The sequence below is a fragment of the Lepidochelys kempii genome, chromosome 11 (genome assembly GCF_965140285.1).
Source record: "Lepidochelys kempii isolate rLepKem1 chromosome 11, rLepKem1.hap1, whole genome shotgun sequence".
Taxonomy (NCBI): Eukaryota; Metazoa; Chordata; order Testudines; family Cheloniidae; genus Lepidochelys; species Lepidochelys kempii.
In genome coordinates this window covers 58,980,693-58,999,140 of record NC_136390.1, presented here as the reverse complement: position 1 = coordinate 58,999,140, position 18,448 = coordinate 58,980,693, and the positions used below count along the sequence as shown (strand labels likewise).

Here is an 18,448-nt window from a genome sequence, read left to right as displayed (position 1 = left end):
GAGTGCCTGGGCAGACATGGGCGCAGGGACTAAATTTGGAGTGACTTGATCAAGTCATTCTCTTTAGTCTTGCAGTCAGTCCTATTGAACCATCTTATGGTGAGCAGGCAGGTGATACAGATTGCTAGCAGTCCTATTGCATCATCTTCTGCTGGGCAGGCAAGAGATGAGGATGGCTAGCAGTCCTATTGTACCATCGTCTGCCGAGCAGCCATGAGATGTGGATGGCATGCAGTCCTTCTGTACCGTCTACTGCCAGCCAAAGATGTAAAAGATAGATGGAGTGGATCAAAACAAGAAATAGACCAGATTTGTTTTGTACTCATTTGCAACCACCCACCCCCAGTCTAGGGGAATCATTCCTCTAGGTCACACTGCAGTCACTCACAGAGAAGGTGCAGCGAGGTAAATCTAGCCATGTATCAATCAGAGGCCAGACTAACCTCCCTGTTCCAATAAGAACAATAACTTAGGTGCACCATTTCTTATTGGAACCCTCCGGGAAGTCCTGCCTGAAATACTCCTTGATGTAAAGCCAGCCCCTCTGTTGATTTTAGCTCCCTGTAAGCCAACCCTGTGAGCTGTGTTGTCAGTCGCCCCTCCCTGCATCAGAGCAACGGCAAACAATCGTGCATCTGAGTTGAGGGTGCTGTCCAGAGCAGTCACAATGGAGCACTCTGGGATAGCTCCTGGAGGCCAATACCGTCGAATTGTGTCCACAGTACCCCAAATTCGACCCGGCAAGGCCGATTTAAGTGCTAATCCACTTGTCAGGGGTGGAGTAAGGAAATGGATTTTAAGAGCCCTTTAAGTCGAAATAAAGGGCTTCATCGTGTGGACAGGTGCAGGTTCACATCGATTTAAAGCTGCTAAATTCGACCTGAAGTCCTAGTGTAGACCAGGGCTCAGTGGTTTCAAAGAAAATCTTTTGGCATATTGGATCAAAGATCTACGCATGAGCATCTCCATATAGATTGTAGACATTGCCAGACTAACAATGAAAGAACCTTGTGATTTCTACCAACAGAAAAAACTATATCAGACTCAGGACCCTCCCACATTCTCCTCTCCTGCAGAACAATGAGTGAAAGATGGTTTGAACAAAGAAATTTATGGCAGCAGAGTCTCAGAATTTGAACCTCCCCATCCTGTTCTCTCCATATGGCAGGTAGGCTGACAGACTGGATAGTGGTCTTAGTGTACTGAGCACTACTGGAGAATAAAACGTTCCATGTACATGTGAATCAAAGATTCTCATCATTTATGGTGTCTAACAACACATAACTCCAGGATTTTTAGGCAAACTTACCCTTGTTTGTATTACTCACAACATGCAGAGCTGGAATCCTAGTGGGATGGATGATAACTGGATGATGAACACCATCAAGTTTCATCTCAAGTCCTGAAGATAGAAAATTATAATGAGATTGAAGAAAACAGGTGTTTTAGATTTCCAGAACTGTGAATGTATCTAAAGAACTAAACATACCCCCATCCTTCCTGCCACCAGGGCTTGTGACCTTAGTGTCACATGGGATTACACTCCCTGTATTCTTCCCATAGCCAAGCAGTTGCAAAATCCTGCTGGTTCTTCCTGTCCAATATCTCAAAGTCTCCATCCTGCTGCCTCTCCCATTCTATGGTCCTCACTTTCCTCCCCTCTGCACTCTCTGCTTTTCATGCTGTACCCCCCAGGTCTAATCAATATGCTGCCAGCAAAAGTATCTCCTAGTGCTCTGCAAAGCTCCTCAGTTCCCTGCACTTGTTTCCTGTCTCCTTCCATATCACATTCAGATTCCTCACCTCAGCTTTAGAACCCCACAGAATTGTACTCCTGCCTCCATCTCTTCCCTAGTCTCCCATTACTTCCTGCTTCCATCTTGCACTCCACCAACTCAGCTCAGCTGCATAACTCTTCTGTTTCCTTCTCCCACCAGCATCTCTATGCCTATTACCACATCACCTCCTATGCCTGCAACACCCATCACTGACCTCCCGCCTAATATATTTTAAAAAAGGAGTTAACAAGCTGTGCATATATGTAGTAATATGCTAACCTCCTCCCTCATCCTCCATGCCCAGCCCTGCCATGCAGCTAATTTAGGGCTTGACTGATGCCCACAGAAATCAGTGGACTTTGACTTCACTGGGCACTGGATCAGACCTTTAGACTATATTGCAAGCTCCCAAGAACCCACCATTTTAGCGGTTTGTGAAGTGCTGTGGTCACCTTTATGGGTGCTATATTAATAAATAAAAATGCAGTAAAGTTTCTGTTGTTGATGAGCACAGGGGGATCTGAAAATTAAAGTCTCTCAATCTTTTTGGACTCAGTTTCACTCTCACAATGTAAACAAATTCACAGATAACAGCTCAGTCTGGAATTCCATTTAATGAGACATGCTCTTATTCTACCCACTCGCACCACTTCCCCTGGGAAGGAAGGGGTTCAGACCCTACACTCCCACCCCAGTAGTACCTCTGAAATACTCTCCCCTGTGCACTACACACCTACACTTGAAATGCTCTCTCCCAAGCCTTTCTCAAGACTCCCCTCATTCCATCAGCTTTCCCATCCTGATCTCTTCTCTGCTACTGCTCTCTTGACTTTACTCCCTCAAATTATAACACCATAACAATAAAATCTATCTATAATATTGAGAAACCCAGTAAGATGCATAGAAGTTCCTACCCTTGTCCTTTCAATGTGGACCATGTCCTTTGTCATCCTTGTAGTGTTCTGTCTAACTGAAGGCCTAATCCTGCAGACTCTTACTTATGTGAATGGTCATTACTCCATGCAAGCCACCTCACTGAAGTCAGTGGGAGGGGCATAGACATCTGACCATGGAATCAGTAGATCAGGGTTCTAGTCCCATTTGTGTCACTGATGTGCCATGTGAACTGGGGTAAGTTATCCAGACCTGAATATTCAAAAGGAGCCTCTAATTTTGGGTACCTATCTTTGGATGCCCAGTTTGAGGCACCAAAGGCCTGATTTTCAGGAGTGCTGAGCACTTGCAACTTCCATTAACTTCAACTGGATAGTAACAATGACAAGAGGCCCTCAGACCCTCCATACCCACACTGGTGTTCCCTACAACGAGAGGTGCTTTGGGGTACATGGCCTTCAGCTCCAGAAGTTCCCTGAGGTTAGTGGGAGAAATCCATGTTGTTCTTTCCCCATGGAAAACCAGAGTTCTTTTTTGCTGTTCTTGAGCCATTCTCTGTAGGGGAAATTACAGAGGTTAAGCACTCCAGGGCTAACAAAGGTATTTGTCTACCAGTGTAAAGTAGAACAAAACACTTTAAAATAACCGATAATAATACCCTGTACTTAAATAGTTTCTTTAATCTGAGATTCCCATCAAGCTTTACAATGGTATGTTTAATTATCCCCATGTTACAGATAGGGAAACCGAGGCACAAAGAGAATAAGTGACTTGCCTGGGGCAGCATAACGAGTAGGTAGTACAGAACCTAAATGTCTTGACGTACAGTCTCCTACTTTAATCGCTAGCAAAGGCTCCCTCCATTATGGTTGACCAGTGACCAACCAAAGCAAAGCGATTACATCTTAAGAACTGAGGTTTTGTCACCTTCTCTCCCTGGGCATTAAATTTCCCCTGGAGCTTTACATAATAGAAAGGCTTTGGTCTGGTATCTTTAGCAAAATGTACGCCATTGTTGTTCAGTGTGCTACGCGCTGACTGATGCCCTCCTTTCCAAATATGACTGAATTTCAGCAAGGTTTAGCTTCAGTCACACCTGACATTGGTGAGGCCTCATCTGGAGTACTGTGTCCAGTTTTGGGCCCCACACTTCAAGAAGGATGTGGATAAATTGGAGAGAGTCCAGCGAAGGGCAACAAAAATTATTAGGGGTCTGGAACACATGAGTTATGAGGAGAGGCTGAGGGAGCTGGGATTGTTTAGTCTGCAGAAGAGAAGAATGAGGGGGGATTTGATAGCTGCTTTCAACTACCTGAAAGGGGGTTCCAAAGAGGATGGCTCTAGACTGTTCTCAATGGTAGCAGATGACAGAACGAGGAGTAATGGTCTCAAGTTGCAGTGGGGGAGGTTTAGATTGGATATTAGGAAAAACTTTTTCACTAAGAGGGTGGTGAAACACTGGAATGCGTTACCTAGGGAGGTGGTAGAATCTCCTTCCTTAGAGGTTTTTAAGGTCAGGCTTGACAAAGCCCTGGCTGGGATGATTTAACTGGGAATTGGTCCTGCTTTGAGCAGGGGGTTGGACTAGATGACCTTCTGGGGTCCCTTCCAACCCTGATATTCTATGATTCTATGATTCCATGATTCTATGACAAGAGAATGCCAGAAAAATTCATCAGGTGAATTATCATTGGCTTAGGGTCCCCAAGGAACAATTTCAGTTCCAATGAGGTTCTGCTCTGAAAAGCGACTATATGAAAAGTCACAGTCTTACTAAGCTGATCTATTAGTATTCAAAGACAAATCTGACTTTGACTATCATCATTTTGTGTTGCTTTTTAGTCCTGTTAAACATGATGAGTCAACACAGCTGAGAGGGAGTGAGCTGGATTCTTGTCCATTTTGCACGTCAATGGAATTGTTTACTAATTTCCAGTTCTGTTACACCTGAGCAACTCCTTTGGAGACAGTGGGGCTGCACAGGTGTGCTATGGAGCAGTGGTTCTAAACCAGGGGTACATGTACATGTATATCTGTTTCCATCACACTATGTCTTGGGTGTGCTACTGCTATTGTTTTAGACACCTAGTTACAATGAGAAAAGGAGGACTTGTGGCACCTTAGAGACTAACCAATTTATTTGAAGTGAGCTGTAGCTCACGAAAGCTCATGCTCAAATAAATTGGTTAGTCTCTAAGGTGCCACAAGTACTCCTTTTCTTTTTGCGAATACAGACTAACATGGCTGTTACTCTGAAACTAGTTACAATGGTTTCTTTACATTTATTCTGAATGTAAATTGGTGCTCATGCCTGACCCATAACAACAAGATTTAATCTAACCCATAACAACTGCTACTGTTTATGCTCAAATAAATTTGTTAGTCTCTAAGGTGCCACAAGTACTCATGTTCTTTTTGCTACTGACTCTGCCACTCCTCACGCCAGGGACACATGCACAGGCCAATCTGTTACTCAGGTGGGACTTGTCTACATGGAGGGGTAATATTCACTATGGGGGTGTGATTTCTAAAGCACCCATTAAAATGATGTGCATTAATGAAGTGCTTTAGAAATCACACCCCCGTAGAGTGCATTACCCCATCATGTAGACAAAACATTAGTCAATTTCATGTCCTTGCGCAGTTTATGAGGATTTGTATTTCTGTCTGATTAATGGGTTTCACATTTTACAAGGTCATATACATACTTTACATACCCCATCCTGAATGGCAGTTCAACCACTCCCTAGCTTGCCAAGGGATTTTTTGAGCAAGGAGCCAAACTGACTGCAGCTAAGACCCTTCAATCAAATTGTGAATGCTGACTGTGAACTATTCTCTTTTTAGGTGTGGTCCATTTAACCCTTGCATTTTCAGGCACATGCCTTTCAAAGACAGGCCAGGGAGCAGCAGGAAAATTAGACTGGCATAACTACTTCGCTCAGGGAGTGAAAAACCTCTTGGGGAGGTGAATTGCCTATTCCAACAGTAGAATTCCTCCGATTGGAATAGCTGATGTCTACACTGAAGTGCTACAGTGGCACAGCTGCAACAGGGCAGTTGCAGCGTTTTAAGTGTAGACTAGCCCGGACACGTATCATATCAGGTTAAGGCCACACAGGTGCCTCTTGCTCAGGGGTTCTCAAACTGGTGGTCATAAGAATGGCCATACAGGATCAGACCAAAGGTCCATCTAGCCCAGTGTCCTGTCTTCCCACAGTGGACAATGCCAGGTGCCCCAGAGGGAATGAACAGAACAGGTAATCATCAAGTGATCCATCTCGTCACCTATTCCCAGCTTCTGGCATACAGAGGTTAGGGACACCATCCCTGCCCATCTTGGCTAATAGCCATTGATGGACCTATCCTCCATGAACTTATCTAGTTCCTTTTTGAACCCTGTTATTGTCTTGGCCTTGACCCTTCAGGGGGTCACAAGATTATTACATGGGGGGTCGTGATCTGTCAGCCTCCACCCGCAAACCCCACTCCGCCTCCAGCATTTGTAATAGTGTTAAATATAAAAAATGTGTTTTTAATTTATAAGGGGGGGTCGCACTCAGAGGCTTGCTGTGTGAAAGGGGTCCCCCAGTACAAAAGTTTGAGAACCACTTCTCTTGCTTAATATATGCTCTACAGTAGAAGGCAATTAAAAAAAGCAAACAAGCTATGCATTGTGGATCAACTGGTTTAAAAACCAAACCAACCTTATAATGGTTAATCACCTCTGTAATGCTGGAACAAATCAAACAATACACCTGAGCCTGGCAGGCCCAAAGTGAATATTTGTGTACATGAAATGGTTGTTGACTCCGACATTCAGACTTTGCACTTGTCTACACTGGCAACGTACAGCGCTGCAACTTTCTCGCTCAGGGTGGTGAAAAAACACCCCCCTGAGTGCAGCAAGTTTCAGCGCTGTAAAGTGCCAGTGTAGATAATGCACCAGCCACACTCCTAGCACTGCTAGCTACGCCCCTTGTGGAGGTGGTTTAGCGTTGCCAGTGTAGACTAGCCCAGAGTCTGGGAACATTTTAAGCAATTAACAAACAAACAACTTCTGGGATTTGAAACAAGAGCCACCCACCCCAACTGAGCTAAAGTTTCACCTCTCCTCTGAACTAAGGCAATCCTAACTACTTTGTGCCTGCGCAGACTGATTTAGGTGTGGACACTCCTCCTTTGCTCTTCCAATTTTCCCCTTCTCTCTTCTGACTCCCAGCATGGCCTAAACTTCCTCCCTCCTGGCTTTCTTCCATCCCTCTGAGACCCTCCAATAGCTCCTAGTTCTTCTCCATGGCCCTCCAATAAACCCCTCTCTTCCTTCCCTTTGCTCCTCTGCCTTTACCATGGACCTGCAACAGACCAGGCCTAAGTGGCTCATGACCCAGAAGTGGGTGGCAAGGGAGCACCCCACTGGTTGAGTAAAAACAAACAAACCACAACTGAGGTCACCGGGACCCACCAGGAACCAGAAGAGGGAAGGGAAGGAGCAGCTCACTGCCTACGCCATCCTGCTGCTTCTGCACTGCCCGCACACACTGCATCTATTATTCTCCTTAACCACTGAGGACAGGACAAGGAGTAATGGGCTTAAATTGCAGCAAGGGAGATTTAGGTTGGACATTATGAAAAACGTCCTGTCAGAGCTGTTAAGCACTGGAACAAAGTACAGGGGGAGGTTGTGGAATCTCTGTCATTGGATGTTCTAAAGAACAGGTTAGACAAATACCTGCAGGGATGGGTCAGATAATACTTGGTCCTGCCTCAGCGCAGGGGACTAGACTAGATGACCTATCAAGGTCCCTTCCAGTCCTACATTTCTGTGATTCTATCTTCCCTACCCATCTGTCCGTTTCTGCCATCCTTCACAGCTCAGCTCTTAGGGGAAGTGGTACTTCAAGAGGCTGGAGAATCTGCACCACAGCTCTGCCCTGGAACTCGGACTCCTCTCTCTCCTGTCCCTCTCAGCAGCTCTCTAATTACGATTTGGCTCCCTACAGCTTAAACACAGCCACAATGACGTTAATCAAACTGGGTTCGATAAAGACTCTTGTGTGTATAGGATGAGATTGCTGTGTGGAAATTTTCACCCCAGAGTTTACAGTGTAACAAAGGGCTATGTAGTAACTTCATGACTGTTACTATCCTGTACACACCTCGTGGGCACTTGCAACTCCTCGGTGGCTCCCCAAAGCCGAGTTTTTCAGAAGGGGCTTGACATAATGCAATGATGTTGAGAACAGATAAGCTAAACTGAATACAAAGAAAAACTTCTAGGTTATGAGATTGTTAGGCTGTGGAATGAACTCCCAAGGGACGTAGTGGAGCCCACTGTCATTTCTAAGGCTACATCTACACTACAGCTGGGATCGACGCTCTGAGATCGATCCACCAGTGGTCGATTTAGCGGGTCTAGTGAAGACCCGCCGAATCAAGAGCAGATTGCTCTCCAGTCGACCCCTGTACTCTACCCCTGACGAGAAGAGTAAGGTAAGTTGAGGAGAGTTTCTTCCGTCGACCCCCTGTGGTGTAGGCCCATGGTAACTTGACCTAAGGTACGTTGACTCCAGCTATCTTATTCACGTAGCTGGAGTTGTGTAGCGTAGGTCGACTTATGGTGGTAGTGCAGACATAGTCTAGGTGACCTAGACAGGAAATTCACTCTAAAGTACATTCCTGCACTGGCAGGGCAGTGGACTGGATGACACTCTATCCTTGGTGTGACTCAGTCACCTTCCACTGAGGATGAATTTAGTCCAACAATCTTTTCCATTTCAGACTTCTATCGTGTTGTAAACCTGAATGCTGGATCATTCACAACATTTGCATGTAAATGGGGACAAATCAGGAAAGAAAAACACTTCCTACCATTAGTTCAGGAGGAAAGATAAAGTCCTGGGTTGGGTCTACAGGCTGGAATTCTTCAGGATTGCAGAGATCAGAATGCATCTGAAAGGAAACAAAGTTTCATTTGAATATTTACTTGAAGGAGAAAAAAACAGAATGTGCGCGTCAAGAGTATGTTACACTTTTCTGGAAAGAGCAGAGACTCTTTGGCTACATGTCATTTAGTTTTTTAACTGCTACAGGTACCAGCACATTAAATAATTCAAGCACATTCTTTAGTTAATTTCCTAAAAATAAATCTATTCTCATAAATAAATAATGAAACAAAACCATTTACAAATTGACCCAATGCCAGAAAGGATTCTTCCAGCCATCAGCTCCTAAATCCACCTCCAGCACCTGCCCCACTCTCTGAAAGGCGTATTCTCAAGACAACAACTAGCCCTTGTAGTGTGCCCTGGAGGCCATCAGAGCCAGGTGTGGTGGGTGTATGAGACTCACTGGAAAAACACAGACACTGCAGAATTAATATAATCTCCCAGTCTATGTCTGTCAAATAGATTGATGGGTAAATCCAAGATGACAACAAACAAAACAGCAATCCTTTGGGTGACACAAGATTTACTGGACATCTTGTGTTTTTAGAAAAGAGAAAATTATAACTCCTGAAAAAAGTTTCATTGCAACATTGACCTTAAATCTACTGGTCTGTATCCATCCCAGTCATAGGTCAAAAGCAGGTACCGCTGCACTGGCTCTGAAATTTGGCCTTGTGGAAGATCTGGATCTCCTAGAGCGGTTACATATCCAGGGTAGGCAAACCCAGCCAGATTTGGCTTTCAACAAACCTAAACTACTTAGGATGTTGCAGTGGTTTGGGTACTAGTCTGGGACATGGGCAATGAGGGCTCAATTCCTTCCTCTACCACAGCCTCCCTGTGCGACTTTTGCCAAATCACTCAGCCTGTCTGTGACTCGGTTCCCTATCAGCAAAAATGGGACTATAAGCACTTCTTGCCCACAGGTGCATTGTGAGGCTGAATAAACGAGAGTTTTGACGCACTTTGAGCTCTGCTGTTGAAAAGAGCTAGGTATCGTCATTACTTGCACAGCAGGGTTATGTTCCTTGCGGGCAGCATGGCTCAATATCATGACCTTTGCATTCACAACACAGTACCCACAATGCAGTGTTGCTATTGGAATCTGTAAGGCTGGGTTGGGTTTGACAGATCTGAATAGAGGTGGGTTGGGCAGGTTCAGTGTTCCTCCCTCATTGTTTGCATCACTCTAATATTTGGTTCACGCTGAACAGGTTTGAAAATGACAGGTTTTTAATTTCCTGGGGTAATTTTTCTCCTCTGAATGGAGCTGCTCAGTGCTTGTGCCAAATTCAGCAGGAGCTGAATTAGAAGAGGACACCATAAAAATCAGCTCTATTTTACTCACTTTGGGTTATCCCTTCTCTGCAAAGCCCTGCGCTTCAGAGCAACAATCCTCTGGAGAATATGGATCCTGTGAGCTTTTGGGAAGGAGCTTACAGTGGGGTGAAGCTCTGGATGCACTGCATCCCCAGCACTGGTTGCTTCTCTCTGCCTCTCCAGACATTATTCTTGAATTAAAGCCTCATTAAAACCACACAATTATGGAAATTCAATTATCTTCAATGGCAGAAGAGAATGAATGGGTCCTGGTTATAAGCTGCAAACCAGCCCCCTGGCAGTCCCAGGTTCAACCCTGACTGCCACTGTCCAGATCTTAAAGGTGCTGTAACAACGCATAGAACCACCACAGCCTTGAATTTCCTCACTGTAAAACCTAAAGGTCCCCCTTTCCTTCTGCTGCACCACTGAGGATAAGACAGTTACCTTTTCCATAACTGGTGTTCTTCGAGATGTGTTGTTCATGTCCATTTCATATGAGGTAGGTGTGCTCACCACATGCACCGGTGCTGGAAGTTTTTCCCTTAGCAGTATCCACAGGTGACTGGCTCTGGCGTTGGAGTGGCGCCCGCATGGTGTGGTATAAGGGGCGCTGCCAGCTCCCCCCACCCTCAGTTCCTTCTTGCTGGAAACTCCGACCGTGGAGAAGGAGGACGTGTCATGGAATGGACTTGAGCAACACAGCTCAAAGAACACCAGTTACGGAAAAGGCAACTGTCTTTTCTTCTACAAGTGCTTGCTCATGTCCATTCCATATTAGTTGACTCCCAAGCAATACCCCTGGAGGTGGGTAGGAATTCACAGACATGTAGATTGCAAGACAGCCCTGCCTCTGACCTGCTGAGTGATGGCATAATGCCCTGTGAATGTGTGGACAGAGGACCATGTCGCTACTCTACAGATGTCCTGGATAGGGATGTGCACCAGGAAGACCACTGAGGATGCCTGAGCTGTAGTTGAGAGGGCTCTGACAATTGGCGGCAGCGGGACCCATGCCAGATCGTAACAGGTCCATATGCAACAGGTGATCCAGTTGGAAATCCTCTGCGAGGACACCGGAAAGCCCTTCATCCTATCCACTGTGGTGATGAAGAGCTGAGTTGATTTACGGAAAGGCTTGGTATGCTCTAGGTAAAACGGCAAGGCCCTTTGGACATCCAGTGCATGAAGATGCCTCTCTCCACTGGTCTCGTGCAGTTTGGGACAGAACACTGGGAGGAAGATGTCCTGGTTCATATGGAAGGTAGATACCACCTTCGGCAGGAAGGCGGGGTCAGAACTTAGCTGAATCTTGTCTTTGTAGAAGACCGGGTACAGTGGTTCTGAGGTCAAGGGTTTAACCTCCGAGACTCGCCTCGCTGATGTCACTGCCACCAAGAAAGCAACCTTCCATGGCAGGTGGAAAATGGAGCAGAACCCAGAGGCTCAAAGGGCGGGCCCATGAGCCTAGAGAGGATCAAGTTGAGATCCCACTGCAGGACAGGAGTCCGTAGCCTGCAGGAAGAGTCTGTCGAGGCCTCTCAAGAATCTGACCGTCATGTCATGAGAAAATACCGGCTGGCCCTGGATCGGTGGGTGAAAAGTGGAGATGGCCGTGAGATGCACTCTAATGGAAGAGTGTGCCAAGCCCTGGTTCCTCAGACGAAGCAGATAGTCTAAGATAGACTGTATGGAAGAGTGCGAGGGGGAGATGCCACTCCTGGACGCCCAGCAGGAAAACCTTGTCCACTTGGCCAGGTAAGTCAGTCTGGTTGAGGGCTTCCTACTTCCCAGGAGGACCCGCTGGACCTCATCCGAGAAGGTCTGCTCCTGTGGATTCAGTCACACAGCATCCACGCTGAGAGGTAGAGGGACATGAGGTTGGGGTGTAAGAGCCAGCCGTGGTCCTGTGATAGCAAGTCCGGGGAGGGGAGGGGCCTCTGCCAGGTTCATCAGTGTGCCGAACCAGTGCTGACGAGGCCACACCAGGAACAGGCGGTCATCTAGTCCAACCCCCTGCTCAAAGCAGGACCAAGCCCCAATTTTTGGCCCAGATCCCGAAATGGCCCCCTCAAGGATTGATCTCACAACCCTGGGTTTAGCAGGCCAATGCTCAAACCACTGAGCTATCCCTCCCCCCAAGGACCCTGCTGATGAGAGGAATCAGAGGGAACACTCCCTGCCACGACAGGAGGAAGGTATCAGAGAGGGAGTCCTTGCCAAGACCTTGCCGAGAACAAAACTGATGGCATTTCCTGTTTTGCCTGGTGGCAAACAGGTCCACTTGGGGAGTTCCCCACCTCTGGAAGATCATGCAGGATATCTCTGAGTGGAGCAACCACGAGTGGTGAGAGAAGTCCCTGCTGAGGTGATCCACTAGTGTGTTCTTGATGCCAGAGAGGTGACAAGCTTCCAGATGGATTTCGTGGCTGATGCAGAAGTCCCAAAGACAGAGTGCCTCTTGGCAGAGTTGATGAGCATGCTCCCCCTTGCCTGTTGATGTAGCACATCGAGGCCGTGTTGTCCATCAGGACTCTCACCACCCTGGCCAACAGGTGAGGTAAAAAGACTCTGCATGCCAAGAGAACCGCTCTGAGCTCTTTGACGTTTATGTGTAACATCATCTCCTCCAGGGACCAGATACCCTGCGTCTGGAGATCGCCAAGGTGTGCACCCCAGCTCAGATCTGAGGTGTCCGATACCAACTCGATGGATACCACGATGAGGTCCAAAGTCTGGAATCTTTCTAGTGGCAGCAATGCTCTGGTGCAGGTCGAGTGGAGCACTGCTCCGATTAACTCTATCCTTTGCACCGAAACTCACGTAGACTTTTTGTAGTTTACTAGAAGGCCCAGGGAGTGGCACGTGGCTTGCAGCACCACAACATCCTCTTGGACTTGAGACCTGGAGTTGCCTTTGACCAGCCAGTCGTCGAGATACATATAGATTTGGATTCCCGGACGCCTGAGATAAGCAGTCACCACTGACATGCGCTTGGTAAACACCGTCGGTGCTGTCACCAGGCCAAATGGGAGGACTGCAAACTGGTAGTGTTTGGGTCCCACTGTAAATTGGAGGAAGCGTCTGTGTCCAGAAAGATCGCTATGTGGAAGTATGTGTCCTTCAAGTTGAGGGCGGTGTACCAGTCTCCCGGATCCAGAGAGGGGATAATAGAGGCCAGGGAGACCATGGGGAACTTCAGCTTCTTTAGGTACTTGTTGAGGTCTTGCAGGTCCAGAATGGGCCGTAGACTGCCCTTGGCCTTTGGGATTAAAAAGTATTGAGAATAAAAACCTTTGTTCCTATACTTGGGAGGAACCTCCTCCACCGCACCCAGCTACAGTAACCCTTGAACCTCCTGTGTGAGGAGACTCTCTTGAAAAGGGTCCCTGAAGAGGGATGGGGAAGAGGGTTTGAGGGTGGGGGGAGTAGAAAGAAACTGGAGGGTATAACCCTGTGCCACCGTGTTCAGGACCCAGCAGTCCAAGATTATAGCGGTCCATGCAGGGAGGAAAAAGGAAAGGCGGCTGGAAGAAAACGGGGAAGATGGAGCCCGTGTATAGTCTTGTTGGTTGCCCTTGGGTGCACCCTCAGAATGATCACTTGGTGCCCTGCTTGTTTCGGGTGGAGCCTGACTCAGCAGAGCGTGCGGAGGGTGGCTCGGACAGCACTTGTAGCTTGGCCTTCTTGTGAGGTGGGTCCTGCTGAGGCTGGCTCCCTTGTCCCTGAGGCTGTTGTGGTTTGAACTGCTTACATGCCAAGCCTGGGACGTAAAGCCCCAGAGTTTTCAGGGTGGCACGGGAGTCCTTTAACCCATGCAGCTTGCTGTCTGTCTACTCTGCAAATAGCGCCTGGCTGTTGAAGGGAAGGTCCCGTATCAACTGCTGAGCCTCGGTGGCCAAGCCAGAGAGGAGCAGCCAGGAAGCCCGCTGCATGGAGATGATGGAAGCCATGGTGCGGGCAGCAGAGTCCACCACGTCTGAAGCTGCCTGGAGGGCCACTCTGGCCACAGCCGTGCCCTCCTCGAGGATCACCCAGAATTCCTTCCTAGACCCTTCAGAAAGTGAAGCCTCGAACTTGCAGAAAGTGAAGCCTCGAACTTGGCCATGGCCTGCCACGTGTTGAAATGGTAGCAGGAGGGCATGGTGATTGGCCACACTCAGTTGCAGACTGGAAGACAAATAAACTTTGTGTCCAAAAAGATCCAGCCTCCTTGAGTCTTTAATTTTAGGGGTAGCCCCTGGTTGTCCTTGCCTCTCCCTGTGGTTAACTGCCTCGACCACCAGGGAATTGGGGGCCAAGTGGGAATATAAGTATTGATGCCCCTTGGTTGGCACAAAGTACTTGCGCTCGGCCCTTTTGGAGTTGGGGGCCAAGGAGGAGGGAGTCTGCCACAGGGCAGTGGTAATTTTCGATACTCCTTCATGAAGGGGTAAAGCCACCCTGGCAGGGGCCAAGGAGCAGAGGACATCAAACAAGGAGTCCAAAGGCTCCTCTAATTCCTCAGACTGAAGTCCCAGATTAGATGTGACCCTCTTCAATAGTTCCTGGTGCGCCTTAGCGTCATCCTGAGGAACTGGGTGAGTGAGCTCCATGATAACCTCATTGGGCGACGATGAGGATGATGCTGGTACCGCTGGAACCTCTACGACCATTGGTGGTTCAGCAGGCTGATCTCCTGGGTCCTCCTGGACCTGTGGGGTCTTTCCTGCCGAAGTGTCGAGCACTGGAGAGGGTTGGGATGTCGAGACCACTGGCCTGTCCGAGGCTCCCAACACTGAGTGGGCAGCTTGGGAAGGTTGGGTGAACCCCCAAGGGTTCCATGGGTACACACCAGCCACTGCGCTTGGGGCCACGAGACAGGTTTTGGTGCCAATGATGTAGGCGGCACCGCAGGCATCGGAGGCTGTCCCGCAGTCAGGGAATCCTGCTCCATGCTGGAGCTGTAGTTGGAGTGGTTGCTACCTGGTGACCAGGATCAGGCGGAGTGGCGACTGTTATCTGACTGGTGCCGGTTGCTGCACCAGGAGGTAGACCTGTCCGAGAGAGATGAAAGTCTTGGTCAGGGCCATGGGGAGCAATGGTGTTTGGCGGATCAGCGTCGGAAAACTGGCGATCCACGCCTTACACTACCGGACTGGTACCGGGACATCGAGCGGGACCAGGAGTTATCACGAGCTGGTTGCCGGGAGGATCTTCCCAAATACGGTGATCCCCATCTTGGAGATCGACAGCGGCAGGCTGATGACCGGTGGCTTCGGTCCCCTGATCGGTCCTGGGATCTGCACCGAGCTCTTGGTGATGCAAGGGGTCAGTCTTGGTGTTCCTGCTGGGAGGCGCATGTCCTGGTGGGTCTATGCCCAGCTACTGGCGAGGTATGCTTTGAATCCCGCTGTTGGTGCCCAAGGTCCAGGGACCAAAAGGGGCTCTGCTGAGCCTGCTTCTCTGGCTCTGAAGCATGATGGCTTTGGGCGGGCAAGTGGTGGCGGGACGTCCCTCGCGATAGGGAATGGTGCCGCTGAGGCGGGGACATATAGGGAGATCCCAAGGTGGGTTTACTCCAAGACCTGGGTACTGCCAGAATTGGTGTGGGTGGCACTGGGAGCATCAGGATTTCCTGAACTGCCTGCAGGGCTTCGGGCATCAACAGCACTTGAAGTTGACAGAAGCCTGTGTCGCTATCCGGGGATGCAGGCAAGATATAGGATGGGCTGCACCGCTCACCTTGAGCTGGGGCCTGACTTTCTGGATGGAGCATTGAACTGCCCATTGCGGGTCTTGGCTTGCCCCTAGCCCTCTCCTTTCCCTTGTGGAAAGTAGGATATTGTCCCCTCACAGTCTTCTTCGGCTTCTTGGCCAGAGCTGTGGAGGGGGAACAGTGCTGGCTCATTGACAGCGCCGGTGGGGCGCTCCACACTGACGCTGTGCTACTTGGTGCCAAGTCGGACCTTTGCTCTGGTGCTGGAGAGTGCTGACTCCATCAGGAGCGCTCTAAGATGGTTGTCACACTCGTTTTTAGTCCTGGGTTTTAAGGACTTGCAAATACGACACTTGTTGCTTATATGCCCCTCGCCCAAGCACCTAAGACAGCTACTATGGGGATCGCTGGTGGGCATGGGCCGCTTGCAGCAATTGCAGGGCTTGAAGCCTGGGGACCAGGGCATGCCCCGACCCCCAGCTAAGTCCAGCTGGGGACTAACGAAGCTTTAAGAACTACTATTAAAGGTGACTAATTTAACTATTAAACTATATACAACTAAACTATAGGTTCTGCAAAGTTTGCAAGAACAGAGAACAATCAGCGCTAGCCAAAGCAATGGATGTTCCAGCACTGTCACTGGTGGCAAGAAGGAACTGAGGTGGGGGGAGCCAATGGCGCCCCTTATACCACGCCATGCAGGCACCACTCCAGAGGGCGCCAGACCCAGTCCCCTACGGATACTGCTAAGGGAAAAACATCTGGCACCGGTGCATGTGGAGAGCACACACACCTACTATGCAATGGACATGAGCAAGCATTCGAAGAAGAATGTTTAGTTTAGAGAAGTATTTTATTTTTGTAGAGTTTGATTTGGAGAATCTTTATATTTCTTCAGTGACTCTAGTTGCCACAAGTGCAAATTAAATGTGAAACTACATACTGTACAGTCATCTACACTCTGAGATGTAACATAGATAACAGATAGCCAAATCCTGCAATTCTTACTCAGAGAAATCTCCCACTGATGTCAATGGCAGTTTTGCCAGAATAAACACTAAAAGACTGAGCCAGGGTTTTGGTTTTATACAATGCCTTTTCTAGTCAAAGCAAGAATAAAACAATCTTTAAATAACATCTCTCATTATTTATTAAGCAGTGCCAATGAGCTAGAAACTGTTCCAGCACCCCTGTCCTCGGCTCTGTATCTCCTTACCGAAGGGAGGTCAATGCAGCCCTACCTTATGCGTGCTCAGATCAGAAGCTAAAACTCACCTCTTTGATGCAGACTTCCCCAAACAGCGATTTCCTTCCACATAAAACAAAACACCCTGAAATCATGGGGAGGTGGAGAGAAGCCCTTTCAAATTCTCTGGTTTGAATATAATTATGGGTATAGCTATGCAGCAATGAGGTAGTATGATTGTAGCCAATGTACACATCCTGGAGCTAGCTTTAATCTTAGATCAAAATTATCGTGGCCATGTCTACACATGCTGTAATTGTAATCATGGTTCCCAATTGCAATGTAGGGATGCACCACATTTGGAGCTTAGATATCATGGTCATAGATGCCTTAGAAATACCTAAGACAGGCAGACAGAGTTAATAGAACTCTTTACCCATCAATACATTATAGATACCACCGGATGAAAATGTGGCACCAGCTACAACAGCTCAAAGATGTTCATTCACTACAAACTTTACTATGAAACAGAAAGTAATTTTAAAAAGACCATAACGCACCTGATTTCCCTTGTCAGAAGATGAGCACACATCTTCTTTGTCCAGGCAACATTGCCCTGTTCCTCTCAGTTGACAACATGCCGTTTCCTAAAGAAATAATACGCCGTTCTGTAATACTCTAGATACGACTGCATTGAAATGTGATTTCTTTTAAAATACACATTTGCATATATATATATATATTTCTACCTACATTAAAGCAGATTTGTCCAGTCACTTGAAACTAGTTCAGGAGCTACCCATGATCCAGGGTGACTATTCTTGCTGTGTCCCCTTTAAAGCACTGCAGGAGGTGGGCCAAGTCCAGCTCCCCTTGAAGTCATTGGAAAAACTCCAGCTGACCTCAGTGAGGGAATCAGACTCCTGAAGCAGATCAGAAGCTGGTGCAAAGGATTATTGAGTGCATTGGAGAAGGACTGTGTGGAAGTGGCTGAAATTGTTCTGCTATGAGAAAGTTGGACAGATTCCTAGTTTATCCTTTTTGTGTTTATAGCTCCGATTGGACTCATGGACAGCTTTGAAGGTAGTGGAAGGGACACAGCTCTGCGACTTGGGTATGATCTCCCAGCCAGGAACAGGCTACGCAGTGTTTTCCTTACCACTGTGTATACCAATGTACAGCTGAGTTTTCAAGGAGGGATGGGCCCAAGATAGGGTGGAGATATGGTCAGTGGAACTGTGACTATATGGAGGATCTGTAACTATACAGATGTGCAAAGTCACCTGTGGCAGGGGAGAAAACCAAAATATGTTCATTTGATTTCCCCTTTGTTGTTATTCTCCTTGTAACTCAGATATAATACTCTATGTCATCATTGATAGCCTGGTGATCTCTGGCTTCTCTTAACAGATGAGAAACATGGCACGTTTCAATCAGTTGAGAATAAATGTAAGACACTCACTCAACAGCAAGTCTGGATAATGATATTTTTCAGTAGTTATGATATAACACATACAGCACACACAGACTGGCTATATCCTAATGGTCTACACTTGCACTGAATAATAATCATAGTTTCAACACAGTCAGTATTTCTGAAAGACAAGCTGGGAGAGGTAGTATC

At 47.7% G+C, this 18,448-nt stretch overlaps 1 protein-coding gene across 1 annotated transcript in view; it reads right to left on the bottom strand.

Annotated features, from left to right (window-relative positions):
• Positions 1-18,448, bottom strand: part of LOC140895791 (aldehyde oxidase 2) — a 99,598-nt gene that overhangs the window by 69,887 nt on the left and 11,263 nt on the right. The window contains exons 7-10 of the mRNA XM_073306345.2: positions 17,385-17,471; positions 8,544-8,624; positions 3,083-3,227; positions 1,310-1,402 (exon numbers count right to left, since the gene is read on the bottom strand). Of these exons, the coding sequence (XP_073162446.1) occupies positions 1,310-1,402; positions 3,083-3,227; positions 8,544-8,624; positions 17,385-17,471 (406 nt within the window). The remainder of the gene's footprint in view (positions 1-1,309; positions 1,403-3,082; positions 3,228-8,543; positions 8,625-17,384; positions 17,472-18,448) is intronic.